The 15,778-nt window shown below is 36.6% G+C and overlaps 1 protein-coding gene across 1 annotated transcript in view; it reads left to right on the top strand.

Moving 5' to 3' along the window:
- The window catches only part of LOC150090443 (integrin beta-PS-like), a 268,161-nt gene that overhangs the window by 222,149 nt on the left and 30,234 nt on the right, over positions 1-15,778 (top strand). The window contains exons 19-21 of the mRNA XM_090389885.1: positions 1,178-1,304; positions 1,622-1,738; positions 12,786-12,955. Of these exons, the coding sequence (XP_090246011.1) occupies positions 1,178-1,304; positions 1,622-1,738; positions 12,786-12,955 (414 nt within the window). The remainder of the gene's footprint in view (positions 1-1,177; positions 1,305-1,621; positions 1,739-12,785; positions 12,956-15,778) is intronic.

A 15,778-nucleotide genomic window follows, 5' to 3' on the forward strand; every position in this document is an offset into this window, starting at 1 on the left:
GACCCCACATCTGGGATAGTGCTTCCAAACCTTCTCTTACTTTCTAGACTCCATTCAAAAGAAGGTAGTCAGGTTAATTAATAACCCACCTCTTACAAAGTCTGTCCTATGTGTTTCTGCTGCATGCGTTTTCTGTAGATACTTCCGCTGTTCTGAATTGGCATTTGTAATTCCTCTGTTCTCTTCCAAAGCAGTCCAAACACATGCCATAACCAGTCAGCATCCATTCACTGTCCTACTCCAAACTTGCAGAACCAAATTTTCATCTTCCTTATTTATCCTTTCTGCTTCTGTTTCTTTGAACAACATACCACCACATGTATTTCCTGAAAACTATAATCTACAGAAATTCATTTTTAATGTCAGCAAGTATCTTCTGTTTTTTTTAACCTGAAATGTTATGTATGGTAATAAGTACTGTAGGTTATAATAGCTTTTGTCTTTGTGGTTTTCTTTAAAAAATAAATAAATAAATAAACCTGTCTTCTGTCATTTAACAAACTTTTATCCACCACTAGTACCTTTCCACTAAAGGCACATTGTTACCATTTTGAAATGTGTTCACATGAGATGGTGTCACAGGCCTTACTATTGTCTGAATAAATCATCATTCAAATCTGTTATGCACAGTTAGTGTACAGGTCACTATGGTAACACAAATCACTTTTGGACTGAAACTTCGACTCACTATGCTGTTGAGTTTTCTGTTATACCATTAGCTCTGGCCACTACTATAATTTAGTAATGTCCTGTATGTTAAAAATTTAACATGATATGCAAAAAGAACTTTTAATATGGGATATTTTAGTTTTCATTTGATTTCATCATTAGTTTTCTAGTCCTTCCCCAAATATTTAGATCTGATGACAAAATTTCATACAGGATTTAGAAATGTCGCCATTTATAATTATGTAGGTTGATTAAGTTACACAAATACATTTTTATCTATAACCCAATTTAAAACAATAAAATCTAGTTAAAACACAATTTGCATAGTTAGTATTCTTCTTTTCTTTTAATAAGATGCCTTTTCGAGACCAACCATGTCATGTTCTTACAAAATGTTAAAATGATTTTAATTTTACTTTAAAAAAGTTTATTTTTAATTATTTTGTTTAAAAAAATTTTTCTTGGTTTAATTAATGGTAATGCATTGTTTACTTGTGAATTTAAATAGACATGTGATGGAAGGTGTACTGAATTGCGCTCTTGTGTTCAGTGTCGTGTCTTCCAATCTGGGATACTCAGTGAAGATGAATGTGGAAACTGTACGTTTACTGCTACTGTTGTAGAAGCACTTGAAGGTAATTTGTTTAATTTAATAAAATACAAGAAGAAGTTAACTTCATATGCAAGCAGATTTTTCCTTTACTCTGCCATTTCACCAAAATATGCATTAATATGTGTTAATGACCAAAATACTAATGTTCTTTACTAGGTTTAATTCAATTTAATGTTACTGAATAAAGGAAGTGGCCAGTAGAAGATGTACATACCTTTAAGAATAATATTTTAATGTTCCTGTGATGAAAAAAAATACTAGGATACACATAATGAGAGTGTATTTTAATACAAAATGTTTTTAGAATTCTGAAGTTCCTTCTCCCCTTATTGCTTCCAGAAAAATCACCAGATGACAGGCGTTGCATCTTTAAAGATGATGATGACTGCAGCTTTACCTTTCTTTATAATTATGATGAAAATAATCTTCTTATGGTGTGGGTGAAGCAAGAGAAAGGTAAATTTGTTGTCTTAATTAAAGTTTTTTTTTATTATATTTTATTTACTATTAGGAGACATTGTAGATAACCACTGTTCTAGGGAAGAAATTAAATTAGATGATTTTATTTAATTTTATTAGTATTTACTTAATTTTATTAGTAAGTTCCATCAAAATTTTGAGTATCAAAACAGCAAAAGTGGCATGAACAGGTTATTGTTCATGTATTGAAACAAATGACATGCAGTTTAAAAATATGAAACAGTGACATAAAACTATTAATGAAATATCACACTAGCCCTGATATTCATACTATATGTTCTTCTTTTGTATGATAATAAAGTAAATACAGGTAATCCTCATATAACACGGTAGTTTGGTTCCTACAAAATCTTGTGTAATGTGAAACTGTGTTATATGGGGCTAAGAACCAGTACAAAAAGGGAAGTTACGTTCCAAAAGCTAACAAAAATACGCAAAAAATATTTTTTTTATAACTATCGGAAACTTAATTTTTATAGTAGTAATAACTTAATATTTTAACTTTATTTTTATAATAGTAATAACTTAAATAGTAATAGCTGAACAAATGTCTTACCTTACAAACTGTGATACTTATATGTGAGATAATGTACATTTATTTAATTTTCTTCCTCTTCATCGCTGCTAAGTACAATCTCTTCTGCAGCATCTAGATTTCGTGTACCTTCTGCTCTCTTTAAAAGTCACGAACTGCACTCTTCGAAGTCATGATTATTTTTTATGGTCTCAAACAAGTTCAAGTTGAATAGCACAGAATCTAACCCAGGGGATCTCCCAACAAAATACAGTGGACCCCCACTTAAAATGATATGTGAAAATCAGAATATTTTAGTTATCAAAATAAAAATAAATTTATGCTTACATACATAGCTTAATTAATACATACTGTAATACGTACATACTAATTGATATTTTGTTCACTGCTATTTTTTTTTTTTTTTTGTAAAATTTAAAACAGTAAAAATGATAAGCAATTCATAACAAAGAACACGTTACGCACAAGTTGCAACAAACATGATACGAACACAACAAACATGAGTTTCTGAAAATTTATTTATGTCTTTTATATGATTGAATATCTCATGGAAGGGGAAACACATTTCACCATAATAACATGAAAACTCACAGAATTCCAGCTATTGGTTTACCACCCATTTATAATTGATTACACTAACAGAAAAGACCAATAAATCGGAAACTGCAAATTGTTTTTATTGTTTTATGGTAGTGTCCTCCAGAAATGTGCTTTAGAAAAATATCACAAAGGCGATCACGACCAGCGAGTCAACAGCAGGGATTCACAAAAAATGATGGAAATGTTGAAAATTACATCTAACATTATAGCAAGGTTTCTCAGCACAAAAGCTCAAAAATACCGTGTTATGCAAGATTTCCAGCAATTCTCAAACCATGTGAGCGAAACCTTGTTGTAGAAGTATCGTGTTATACGGGGGTTGCCTGTACAAAAAAAGCCATTGCAAAACATTAAAATTTTATACCTCTTCTACTTTTTGAAAAAAAAAACTATCACCAGCTGAGAGCACTGAAGCTTTTTATAAGTTTTGAGTAGCCAATGTATTTCATAATTTTCCAAGTATAACTGCCATTGATTCCATCAAGGATGATATAAAATAATGCAATTTACTTTTATCTTATGCAGCAGCTGAGCTATTCTGATTGTCTTTAAAATGCAGGAATAACTGGCATATTATTAATTAGTAACTTGAGGAAAATAAAACTATAGGAAATAAATTTTGAGGCATGTAGTCTGTGGTAATTAAAATCAGTATGTTCCTTGAGGAATTTTCCCTTCTGAGAACTGTTTGATAAAACTTTTTGAAACACTAACAAAGAAAGGAGTTGTATTTGTGCAGATTGCTTATTCATAACTTAGATAATCTCAAAATTGAAAACATATTGGTGAATGACATACAGCAGAATTTGGTGAAAATTGATATCACATGAATCATGAGGAAGGAATTAAATAAATGTGAGTGCACATATACCTGAATTGTATAAAACAGGTAAATGTGCTGTCACATATAATAAGAACATTTTTTTTGGGATTATATATCACATATAAGAAAGTAATATTTACTATAAATTGTCTATCACACCCAATTATTTTTACAGTTGGTGTGATCCGATACTGAAAGCTATTATCATTATGTTGTATTTTATCCATTCTATCCATTTTATTTTATCATTTTTATCATTTGCTTATTATGTTTTATATTTTTATTGTAGCCCTGATTTTGTTTTGTGTAATATTTTGTAATAATTTTTGTTTGTCTTCTGCTTTATCCTCGGTATCCATCTCTCCTGCAGTTTGGTTGGTGTAAACATGAAAACATTAGACATGACATGGGAGAGTCGTTTGTGATAAAAAATAAATAAATAAATCAAAATAAATAAAAATAACCTGTTTTAGTGCTGTCATAGATTGCATGCATTGGATGTCCATCCAATATGTCATACTCTAGTTTCACCAAAGTTGACAAAATTCACTTCTGTTTTTCAGCAGTAGCATTAGTGATTGTACTACTTTTTTTATTTTATTTTTTTATTTTTATTTTTTTTACATTTATACGTGCACCTGGGGCTTAGAGGGGAACAGGTATCCTGTGTGTTATCAGACACTCAGCCTAAAACACTGATGGATCCAATATCTCTCTATTACAGAAGATTTAGGAGAAGTCCGGTTGGCCTGCCTCCCTAAAATCCACTCATGCACACCTTCTCGATGGTAAGCCCTGTTACGTCACTTAGGTGGCAACGAACGTGTAGAGTGGTTCTCTTCAAGACGCCTGGTCAGCGTGAAGAGGAAAAGACCAAACCCTCCAGCAATGAGAGCACACAATACAAATGGCCCTCAGTCCCCAGCAGCTTTCACTCTTCCTCTTACGGCAGCGAGAGGATCAGAGTGGAAGCAGAGGGTGCTAAGAATCTCTGGGTACGACCAGGCTGCCATGCACGGAAATTGAACTTGGCCTGTTATAACGTACGATTACTCATCGGTGAAGACAGGATATTAGAGCTGGAAAAGGAATTAGAAAATGTGAATTGGAATATCATCGGTTTGGCTGAAACAAGAAGAAGAAATGAATCACTTATAAGTTTATCAAGTGGAAATCTGCTGTACACCAATGGAAACAGTGAAAGGAGTGAAGGTGGAGTTGGGTTTCTGGTCCATAAAGATTTTAAAAACAACATTTTGGAATTCAAAAGTACATCACCAAGGGTGTCAAGACTAATACTCAAGATTTCTAAGAGGTATAAGCTAAAGATTATAATGATTCATGCACCAACATCGAGCCACGATGATGAAGAGGTTGAAGAAATGTACACTGAAATTGAGTCTTCTAGATGAACAGAAAACCCACTACACTATTATTATGGGGGACTTCAATGCTAAGGTTGGAAAAAGGCAAAACAGCGCAGAAAGAGGAACTATAGGAAATTTTGGAATTGGTGAAAGAAATAAAAGAGGTGAAAGACTTGTGGAATTTGCAGAATCTCAAGGAATGTCAGTAATGAACACTTTTTTTCAAGAAAAGGGTGAACAGAAAGTGGACATGGAAGAGTCCAAATGGATTAACAACTAATGAAATCGACTTCATCCTCACTAACAGAAGATATATTGTGAATGATGTTACCATCCTGAATAAGGTAAATGTTGGAAGTGATCACAGAATGGTAAGATGTACACTTGATATAGATGTAGGAAAGGAAAAAACTGACTCGAGTAAATAATACAAAGGTCTTTGAAATAACAGAGGAGGAGAAAAAGCAGTGTGTACTGGAACTTAAGAACAAGTTTGAGCTTCTGCAGACTGCTCAGGACCAAGATATCGACGAGGAATATTACAACTTTCTGAAAGTGATAAAGCCCAAGAAACCTATAGGGAAACAGAAATCCAAAGAAGAAAAAATTAGTCAAGAAACACTTGTCATGATGAACCAAAGACGACAAATGAAGAGCAAGAAAAACACTGACTGGGAGAAAATTGAGTATACTGAGTTATGCAAAGCCATTAGAAAGAGACTCAGAGAGGACATAAGAAGATTTAACACAAGAAAAGTAGAACAAGCATTAAGGGAAAACAAAGGATTTAAATCAGCAGCCATGAGCAGTAATACAGAAAGACAAATGATACTGAAACTGAAGAATAGCGATGGTGTACTTATAAACAGCAGAGAAGGCATAATTCAAATAGCAGAAGACTACTATAGAGAATTATACAAGGAGCGAGGGAATGATACCAGCAGTGGGGAAGATGGATTGCAAAGTAGCAACACATACGACATACCCGATATTCTTCCTGATGAGGTAGAACATGCATTGAAGAAAATGAAGAATCGGAAAGCCTCGGGGGAAGATGAAGTTACTGTAGAGTTGTTAAAATTGGGAGGAAGAGACATAACACAAAAAATGGCAAGGCTCTTCACAAAGTGCATTAGAAAAGGTGTGATGCTTAAGCAGTGGAATAATGCAATCATAGTTTTGCTGCATAAGAAAGGAGATAAATCAGAAATTGGAAATTATAGACCAATTAGCTTGTTATCCCACATCTACAAGTTCTTCACAAGGGTCATTACTAACAGATTAGAAAGAATACTTGATGAGAATCAACCGAAAGAGCAAGCTGGCTTTAGGACAGGATTCTCAACTATGGATCACCTTCACGTATTATCACAGCTAATGGAGAAAGCAAATGAATATAAAACACCATTATGCCTGGCATTTGTCGATTATGAAAAGGCATTTGACTCCATACAGCATAAGGCAATGTTTCGGGCACTGGAAAGACAAGGCATAGATACTCCATATATTATGATTTTGAAGAAAATATATGAGAGTGCTACATCCTTTATTAGACTAGACAAAGACAGTAGCAAATTTAAAATCGAGAAAGGAGTTCGACAAGGAGACACAATATCTCCGAAGCTGTTTACTGCTGCCCTTGAGGAAGCTTTCAGAAGATTAGACTGGTCGCAGAAAGGAGTCAATGTGAACGGAGAGTACCTAAACCATTTACGATTTGCAGATGACATTGTGGTCATAAGCCACGATCCCAAAGAATTAGAGGAAAATCTTAATCACTTATGCACAGTTAGTAAGGATTTTGGACTAAAGATGAATATGGCTAAAACAAAAGTAATGATGAACAAGTATGCCACGGAAAGGGAAATAATGATTGAAGGAGCAGTAATTGAAAAGGTGGAGTCATATACTTATCTGGGACAAGTTATTAGCTGTAATAATGATAAATGGCTGGAAGTCAAGAGAAGAATAAATTTTGGATGGATAGCATTCAGGAAATATAGTCACATACTGAAGAGCAATATCCCAGTTTGTCTGAAACGTAAAATAATGAATCAATGTATACTCCCCACCATGACTTATGGAAGTGAAACTTGGGCACTCACCAAAAGAATGGAAGAGAAGCTGAGAACTACACAGCGAAGAATGGAACGAATTATATTGGGAATCAGACTGTTAGATAAGAAGAGAAACACATGGATTAGGCAGCAAACTCAAGTAAAGGACATTCTTATCAAAACTAAAGAACTAAAATGGTCTTGGGCAGGACACATAGCTCGAAGACATGATGACAGATGGACTAAGAAAATAACAGAATGGTATCCAAGAGGAGCTAGAAGAAAACCTGGAAGACAAAGGCGGAGATTGATTGATGAAATTCATGAGTTTTTGAGTAGTAAATGGATGGCCAGTGATCAAAACAGAAGGAACTGGAAAGTTGCTGGAGAGGCCTTCATCCTGTAGTGGATTGAAAATGGCTGATGATGATGATGACGTGCACCTGTAGAGCATCAGCCAAAAAAAAAAAAAAAAAATACTTACCTCATCTGGCATCTCCTCTAATAATTTGTCTAATGATCCATAAATTTATTCAAACTATCCACTTCCACAATGCCAGATGGATGTTTGTTCCAACAGTCACTTTGTTGATGCTGAGATAGATGAATACAGAACTAGCCAATCTAATAAAGCAAGAAAAGGACAACATGGGAAAGTTACAGAGCTGTAAAAAGTACTTAAGTCTAGTACAGCTACAAGTTGATCTGTAATAGTACCACAGATAAGGTAAAGGAGGCTGAGATTGATTGTGAGAAGGCACTGATTACGAGAGGAAAGAATGGGGACAAGGAGTTTTTCATGTATGGGAATACACAGAAAAAGAAAACTAATCAGATCGAACCCTTGCACACTGGGTGTGGAAAAGCCGTAGATAACTCAGCTGATGTTGCTGATGAATTGAATTAGTATTTTGCATCGATTTTTACTGATGAAAGACCCTTTGTGCTCAGGAGAAGCTGAACAAGTGCAGCTGAGACATGAAATTAGTGATTTCAAAATTAAGAGATGACCATTTATTAGAAAAACTTGCAAACCAAAAGGTGGGTCAAGCTCCTGGAGTAAATGGTATACACACAATAATTTTTAGGGAAGCAACCAGAGTTTTTTATTATTATTATTAATTATTTATTATTATTTATTTATTTATTTTTTTAATGAAACCTCCAAACACAAGAGGTATAAGAACCTATAGTACCGTGCATGGACTAAAGGTTGAGAAGATGAAAGAAGTTTCTTGTCGACATTAGACTTGAATATCTGTATATTGTAATTTTCGGGAAATATGCATGAAGGGAGGTTGTTCCAGAAAACAGAATTTGAATGAATAAATGAGGAAGAAGAAAAGTTGCTTTTGTGAGTTTGAAGTTGGACAGTAAAAGAATGTTGACTGGTTGTGGTACGTGTTCAGATTGCTTTGGAAGAGTGAGCAGGAATTGTAGTTGCCAATTCAGAACAGTGCCCGTGGAAGTATCTATAGAAAAGGCATGCAGGAAACAGAATGTCTTTGCTGTTTAGAGACTGTTAGAGATCATTTGTTAATAAGCCTAACTGCCCTCTTTTGAATGGAATCTATAAGCCTGAGAGAGTTTTGGGGACACCACTCCAGATGTGGGAACAATATTCCACGGTAAGACAGATTTGTGATTTGTACAGAGTGAACAGCTGTTTGGAAAAAAAGTAATGCTGAGAGCAAAAGAGAAAACCCAGTTTTTTAGATGCAGAAGAAGCAATATTTGTAATGTGCTTATGCCGAGAGAGATTAGAAGTCAGGGTAATCCCCAATAGAGATATATGATCTTGCTTAGAAATCAGTGTCATCGAAGAAAAGCATAGGAGCAGAAGAATCTTTTTTGCGAGATATAAGACAAGACCGAGTTCTAGCAGGATTGAAATCAACTAAGTTATCTTTGCCCCACTGAAGATCAGAATTTAAGGAATTGATAGTGGATATTTGAGAAGTTTAAGCTACTTGTGCAGGGCAAGGTTTCTTAAACTGGAAGGTAGAATGCAATGTGCTATCATGAGCAAAACTATGGATAGGATTTCCAGTCAATGGAAGGTTATTAATATACAAGAGGAAAATAGTGGAATAAAGAGTGAATCTGGGAACACCAGCATTAGCAGAGACCTCAGAAGACAGATTCATCTATCATCATCCACAGTGAACAGTCAGAGAAAAAGTGGATACCTAATTACAAAAAGCGTGTTAAACCATACGGTTGGTAGGATTCTTAATAACAGTAATCAACATGTCCGTCTGCAACATAATCTAGAAAAATTAAGCAGATTGGCTGAAAAGTGGTAAATGATTTTAATACCAAATATGTGGTATCATTCTGAGAGTAGTAGTGAGCAGTGCAGATGAGCTGCTAGGACATCTCATGGACTTTTGTCAGTGATATATAGAAAGTTTGCAGCAGTTATATGGAAGTGGTTATCCCATTGTATAAGGTAACAGTGGTCAGGCCACATCTTGAAGCCGTCTAGATGTCTCATTTTAGCAATGATGCAGATCTGTTGGAATGGATGCTGAGAAGAACATGATCAGTGAGGGGAAGGAAAAGTTGCTGTTACCATGAAAGGCTTCATTTCTGACAATTTCATCATTTGTAGACTAGGCACCTGTGAGGAGATATTATCAAGTCGTTTAAAAGCTTTGCATAGATTGAGTAAGCTCAATGCTGATGGCTTCCATCATCTTGATGGGACTACACACGAGGAGACTTTGAGAAAGATGGCTGCAGGAAAGATGTGTGGAAGTTTGCCTTCAGCCAGCAGGTAGTTGGTTGTTGTAATAGATTTCCATCTGGTGTTTTGGATGTGGGTACTCTGAATAAATTTGGAAAAGTAGGCAAACTATTCCATGTTCATGGTGATCAAATGAATTATCTTTCTTGCCTAAAAGGGTGCACCAGGCAAGGCAGAAATGTGATGAAGAGGTGATGTGGGAAGTTGTTTCTCTCTCTCTCTCTTTTTTTTTTTTTTTTTTTTTTTTTTGCCAATACTCTATAAGCTTGCATTCTTGCATCATTTGTCACTACAAATGCTAACTAATACAGTGGTACCTCAGTATACGTCCTGTTTGGACGCGAAAAATTTTGTTTGGAATACAACTCGCGTGCATCAAAATGAGTCACGACACTGCGTGCTACCCTTGTTTACCTCTCTCAAGACAAAGCCATGACTCAGAGGCCAGATCTTACCCCCTCTCCAAAAACCAAATAAAAGCCGACCAAGGATGGACACTACCAAAGTATGCGCGCCTGTTCTCACTCGGCTTTCCGAATAAAACCGACCAAGGACGTATGCACACACGGTGCGCACTTACGTCCTCGATCGACTGAATTCGGTTTCTGGAGAGGGGGTAAGATCAGGCATCTCTGCCACGACTGCCCACGAGTGTTAGTACGACAGTTTCTGCCATTCAGTGAACAACCCATGATATAACTCTCTGTGAATTTTCACGTGATTTTGTGTTTTTTCGTGTAAATTTTTTGTAAATTCATTAACCATGAGTTCTAATTCTTTTGAGTTCTTAATGAGAAGAGCCAAGCAACGAAGAAAATGGTTAGGATCATCATGGAGGTGAAAAAAGAGATTGTTGAAAAGTATGAAGGTGGCATGCGTATCTGGGACTTGGCTGCTGCATACCGTATGCCGAGAACGGCGATATCTATGATTGGGAAAAACAGACATTATTAAATCTGCTAACGTTGCGAAGGGGGGTGAAATCGATTACCAAACAAAGATCAGGGACATTAGAGCATGTTGAGAAATTGCTTTTGATCTGGATAACATAAAAACAGTGTGCTGGCGATAGCGTATCGGAGGCAATGATTTGCAAAAAGGCAAAACTGATGCATGCCGATCTTTTGAAAAACAAAGCAGGAACGAGCCAAGAAAGTGAAGTGTTTAAAGGCATGGAGAGGGAGCCAGTGCTGATAAAGATGCCGCCAATAATTTTGTTACAGAGTTTGGGGAATTTGTGGAGGCTGAGGGTTTTGTTCCCCAACAAGTTTTTAATTATGACGAAACAGGCCTGTTTTGGAAGTAAATGTCTAACAGGACGTATATTACACAAGAGGAAAAGGCATTGCCAGGGCACAAGCCAATGAAGGACAGGCTAACTCTCTTGTTCTGTGGCAATGCAAATGGGGATTGCAAACTGAAGCCTCTACTGATCTACCACTCTGAAAACCCAAGGGCCTTTAAGAAACATAACGTGCAGAAAACTCAGTTACCCGTGATGTGGAGGTCAAACAGCAAGGCTTTGGTAACCAGAGAATATTTCAGTGAGTGGTTTAATGTTATGTTTGGGCCAAGTGTAAAAAGTTATTTAGAGGAGAAAAACCTGCCTCTGAAGGCCCTCCTCATAATGGACAGTGCTCCAGCTCACCCTCCAAGCTTGCAGGACTATGTGCTGCCGGAGTTTGACTTCATCACTGTAAAGTTCCTTCCCCCTAACTCTACACTGAAGCACTATTCCAGGGGTGCTTTGAAGTGACCTCTGACACAGAATTAACCCTGAGAGAGTTTTGGAAAGATCACTTTACTATCGTCCATTGCATATCTCTCATTGACAAAGCCTGGCAGGAAGTTTCCTACAGAACAATGAACTCTGCTTGGAGGAATTTGTGGCCAGAAGCAGTGAATGAAAGGGACTTTGAAGCTGTGCCTATAGTGGAGGATATTGTCTCTCTGGGCAGGTCCATGGGTCTGGATGTGAGTGATGGTGATGTGGAGGGGCACAGGGAAGAGCTGACCACCGGGGAGCTGCAGGAACTTGAGAAGGAGGAGCACAAGACTAAGATGGATACACTCTCTTCAGGCTCGGAGGAGGAGGAGATAGAGGAAGCCCCTACTTCATTAATCAAGGAAATCTTTGCCAAATGGATGGATGTCAAAAACTTTGCAGAGAAGTACCACCCCAACAAAGCCCAAACAAGCCATAATGGCGTTGTCTGGAATGACCAGACAATGTCACATTTCCGAAACATCCTGAGGAGAAGGCAGAAGCAAAGTTCTTTGGACAGATTTTTAGTAAACATCAAACCTGGTGATCCTCAACCAGGTCCAAGTAGGGAAAAGAGACAGAAAAGAGAAAATTAAAGTTTGTTAGATTTTCATTTATTTCATCTAATTGCTTTTGTATTTATGTATTTTAGTATTAAGCAGTATTTAAACCCCATCAATGTATAATATGCCAATAACAATAGGATTTTTTTTTAATGGGAACGGATTAATCATTTTCCCTTTATTTCTTATGGGAAAAATTCGTTTGGTATACGTCCTGTTTGGTTTAAGTCCAAGGATCTGGAATGGATTAGGACATATACTGAGGTACCACTGTAAATCAGTTTAAAAATAAACAGCTTCTGTATACATGATATGACGTAAATTTTAGTGTAGTAGTGCCTGTTTTTAATGACATTTCACATTCATTACAAACCCTGTAGCTAACAATTCTACTTATTTTTTTCTTTGTTTTTTTTTTTTTTTTTTTTTTCACTTTTTTTTTTATTTAACATTTGTGATTTTTCACATGAAAATCAAGTATGTTTGTAAAGCAGGCAATGTTGTATGTATTTTTGTGCCCATATTTGTATAATTTCTTAAAACTTTAAAACGTATTTCTTGTAGATTGTCCACAAAAGGAGCAGATATTGTGGATTGCCCTTGGAGTTACAGCAGGAGTATTTCTGATTGGTTTGGTTGTGCTGCTTATTGGTAGACTATGTGTATTTTTGAAAGACAGAAGAGATTATCAGAAATTTGTGGAAGAGTTAAGACAAACAGAATTCCAGGATACTGTGAGTATACACAACTTTTCCCCTCTTGAACAACAAATCACTTTGTCTTCATAAGGGCCTGCAGATTTGAATTATGGAATTTGTAGAAAGGTACATCATACAAAGCCTTACATATCAGATGCTACTTTGCTTCTTTCTTCAAAGGAAGAACTAAAATAAACTAACATAACTTTAACTGTGAATTACATTCGAGCCAAAGTGCTTGAGCAGAAGAGGGATAGCAGGCACATGTTCATCTCTTGCTCTAGTGCAGGGGTTCTTAACCTGGTGCTCGCAAGCACCATTGTGCTCTTCAAAAAATATATTTTGCTCTTGATAAATTTTTTAGCTTCGCTCAAGCTAAAAAATTTATATATAAATCTTTGTATTTAAAAAAGGTGCTTTCTATTTCTTAACTTTCTGCAATATTCTACAAAAATCCATGCTTATCTTCACTAGAAAATCCTTTCTTAGTAATTGGAGGAAAATTATATATTTTGCGATGTTTTAATCTCAAAAATGGCCAAGGTTTGACACTTTGATGGTATTCTTAAAAATTTTTACAAAATACTTTGTTAAGAGTACGATCATTATTGTTGCCATAGTGTTGCTACAGACCAAAGATACTGCCTCGTGCAATTCTCAGTTTCTAGTTTTAACAGGTTAGAACATATTTGAACAGGTTTCTGCTGGGTTTCGCTCAGTTGTGTTGCTGCAATAGGTACCGTATATGTACAGGACTGACTTTAAAGGTGATGAAAGTGTTATAGTAAGAAATCTTTTGATTTTGTGTGCAAATGCTTAAATTTATTTTCTTTTAACAGATTTAACTAAAGTTACTAAACCCTTTCAAAATGGATAAGTTTTTAAAAAGAAACCGAAACGAACATGATGAGATAAAAAATGATGCATTAACACTACCTTCGCAGTCATCTGATTCAGGCCTACACATTTCAAATGCAAAGAAACAAAAAATGAAAAGTATGCATTTCAGTCCTCTTGGGAATATGATTATTTGGTAATAGATGATAGTATGTATGTGGCCTGTTTGTAGTGGCTCCAGGACCTGGGTCCATCTCCGCAAATTCTCTCTGTCTTGACTACAGAATCTGTGTAAACAGGGCCTGAAATGTGAGCAGCCAACACCTGAGCAACTGCTGCCTGACGGCTGTCCCAAGGCATGTGGAACCGGGCATAATCTGCAATCTGCACCTCAGTAGTGCGCTAAAATCCTGCATCCACTGGAGGTAGTGCAATACCAGTGGATGCTAGCAATCCTGTACTCAGGATGCCCAGTCCTTGAGTACCAGCAGAAAAAAAAATAATAATAAAATAAAATAAAATAAAAATAATAAATAATAATTAAAAAAACACCAGTAGTTGACATCTCTGAACAACCTCAGAGATCAAAAGAATTCAAGTCTAGGATGACTGGTAGGTGACAGGAAACAGCTCGGCAACAGCTTGTCGAATTATCCAGTGTGGTGAAATATCTGCATTCTTCTGATGAAGACATCGTTCTTGAAAGTTTAGTCTCATTTTCAATTAAGGCTTTAAGATTGAGTTCTGAGATGTTCTGAACCTTATTTTTAAGTGTTGTCCGTTGTTCTTTGTAGTTGGGGCAGGACGATAGGATGTGGTTCCAGGATTCCTCTTCCCCACAGGAGCAATGAGGATTTGTCGCCAGTCCAAATCGGAACAGTTTTGCTTTAAGAGCACCATGTCCTGTTAGGATATAGGATGTACTCATGGATGGGTAGAACCAATTACAATACGGCTTATTCATGGAAAAGGTGACATGGGGGGGATAAAAAATCTGGTGACCTCTCCAGTGGGACTTTCATCCCATCTAACTTGCCAAAGGGAGAGGAGTTTATTCCATAGGTTTATTTTTTCCTGTTTGATATTTGTAGCAGGATTGCAGTCTATTCCAAGGAGTGAGGTTGGCAGGCCTTTTGTGCTTGTGCTTGTAGATGCAGCCTCTATAAGCTATATATAGGTCCAGGGGATGGACCCCTGTTAGAATCTGCAGTGCATTAGTTGAGGTTGTTCTTGGTACTCAGTGTGTTGCAAGCAACATGGTTCTTTGCATGGAAAGGAGTTTAGCTTGGATTTTACTGTTAGTGACCCTGTGGAACCAGACCCCAGCAGCATAGGAGGCAATTGGCAAAAACACAGCTTTATAGTAGAGAGATAGGGTTCTTTTGCTGAGTCCCCAGTCCAAATGGGAGATCCTGATGATGGCTGTAGTGAAGGCTTTGGTTTTGTTTGCAAACTGTTCACATGTAGTTGGAAACTGAGCCTGTCGTCAAATATGATGCCAAGGTGTTTAGTTTGTGCCACATATGGAATTTGCTTCCCGTGAATAAGTACTTTAGGGGGTCCGGTAATCCATCCTGTTTTTGAAGATCATTAGCTTTGTTTTTATGTTTGATATTTTCAATTTATTTGTGAGGGTCCAGCTTACCATCCAGGACAATCTTTGCTCGGTCCTCAAGGGTTCTCCTGGATCTTCCTGCAATGCAAATAACCAAGTCCTCTACATAGGCAAAATTGATGCAGTTGTCAAAACTTCTGGTGAGCCACTGATCAAGTACGGAGTTCCAAAGGAGTGGTCCTAGCACTGACCCCTGTGGGCAACCTCAGTTTATAAATTTTGAATAAGACAGGTGCTGGGCAGTGACCTGGATTGATCTGTTACTGAAGTAGGATCTTATGACTTTGTAAAGATATTGATTGCAGTTTGCCAGTCTAAGGGACCTGAGGGAACTCTCCCACCAAAGGGTATCAAAGGCACCCTCAAAATCCACTAAGATGGCCATCTCATAGACTGCTGTGGAATGT

This window comes from Mastigoproctus giganteus, chromosome 2 (genome assembly GCF_048544385.1).
Source record: "Mastigoproctus giganteus isolate SK-2022 chromosome 2, ASM4854438v1, whole genome shotgun sequence".
NCBI classification, from domain to species: Eukaryota; Metazoa; Arthropoda; class Arachnida; order Uropygi; family Thelyphonidae; genus Mastigoproctus; species Mastigoproctus giganteus.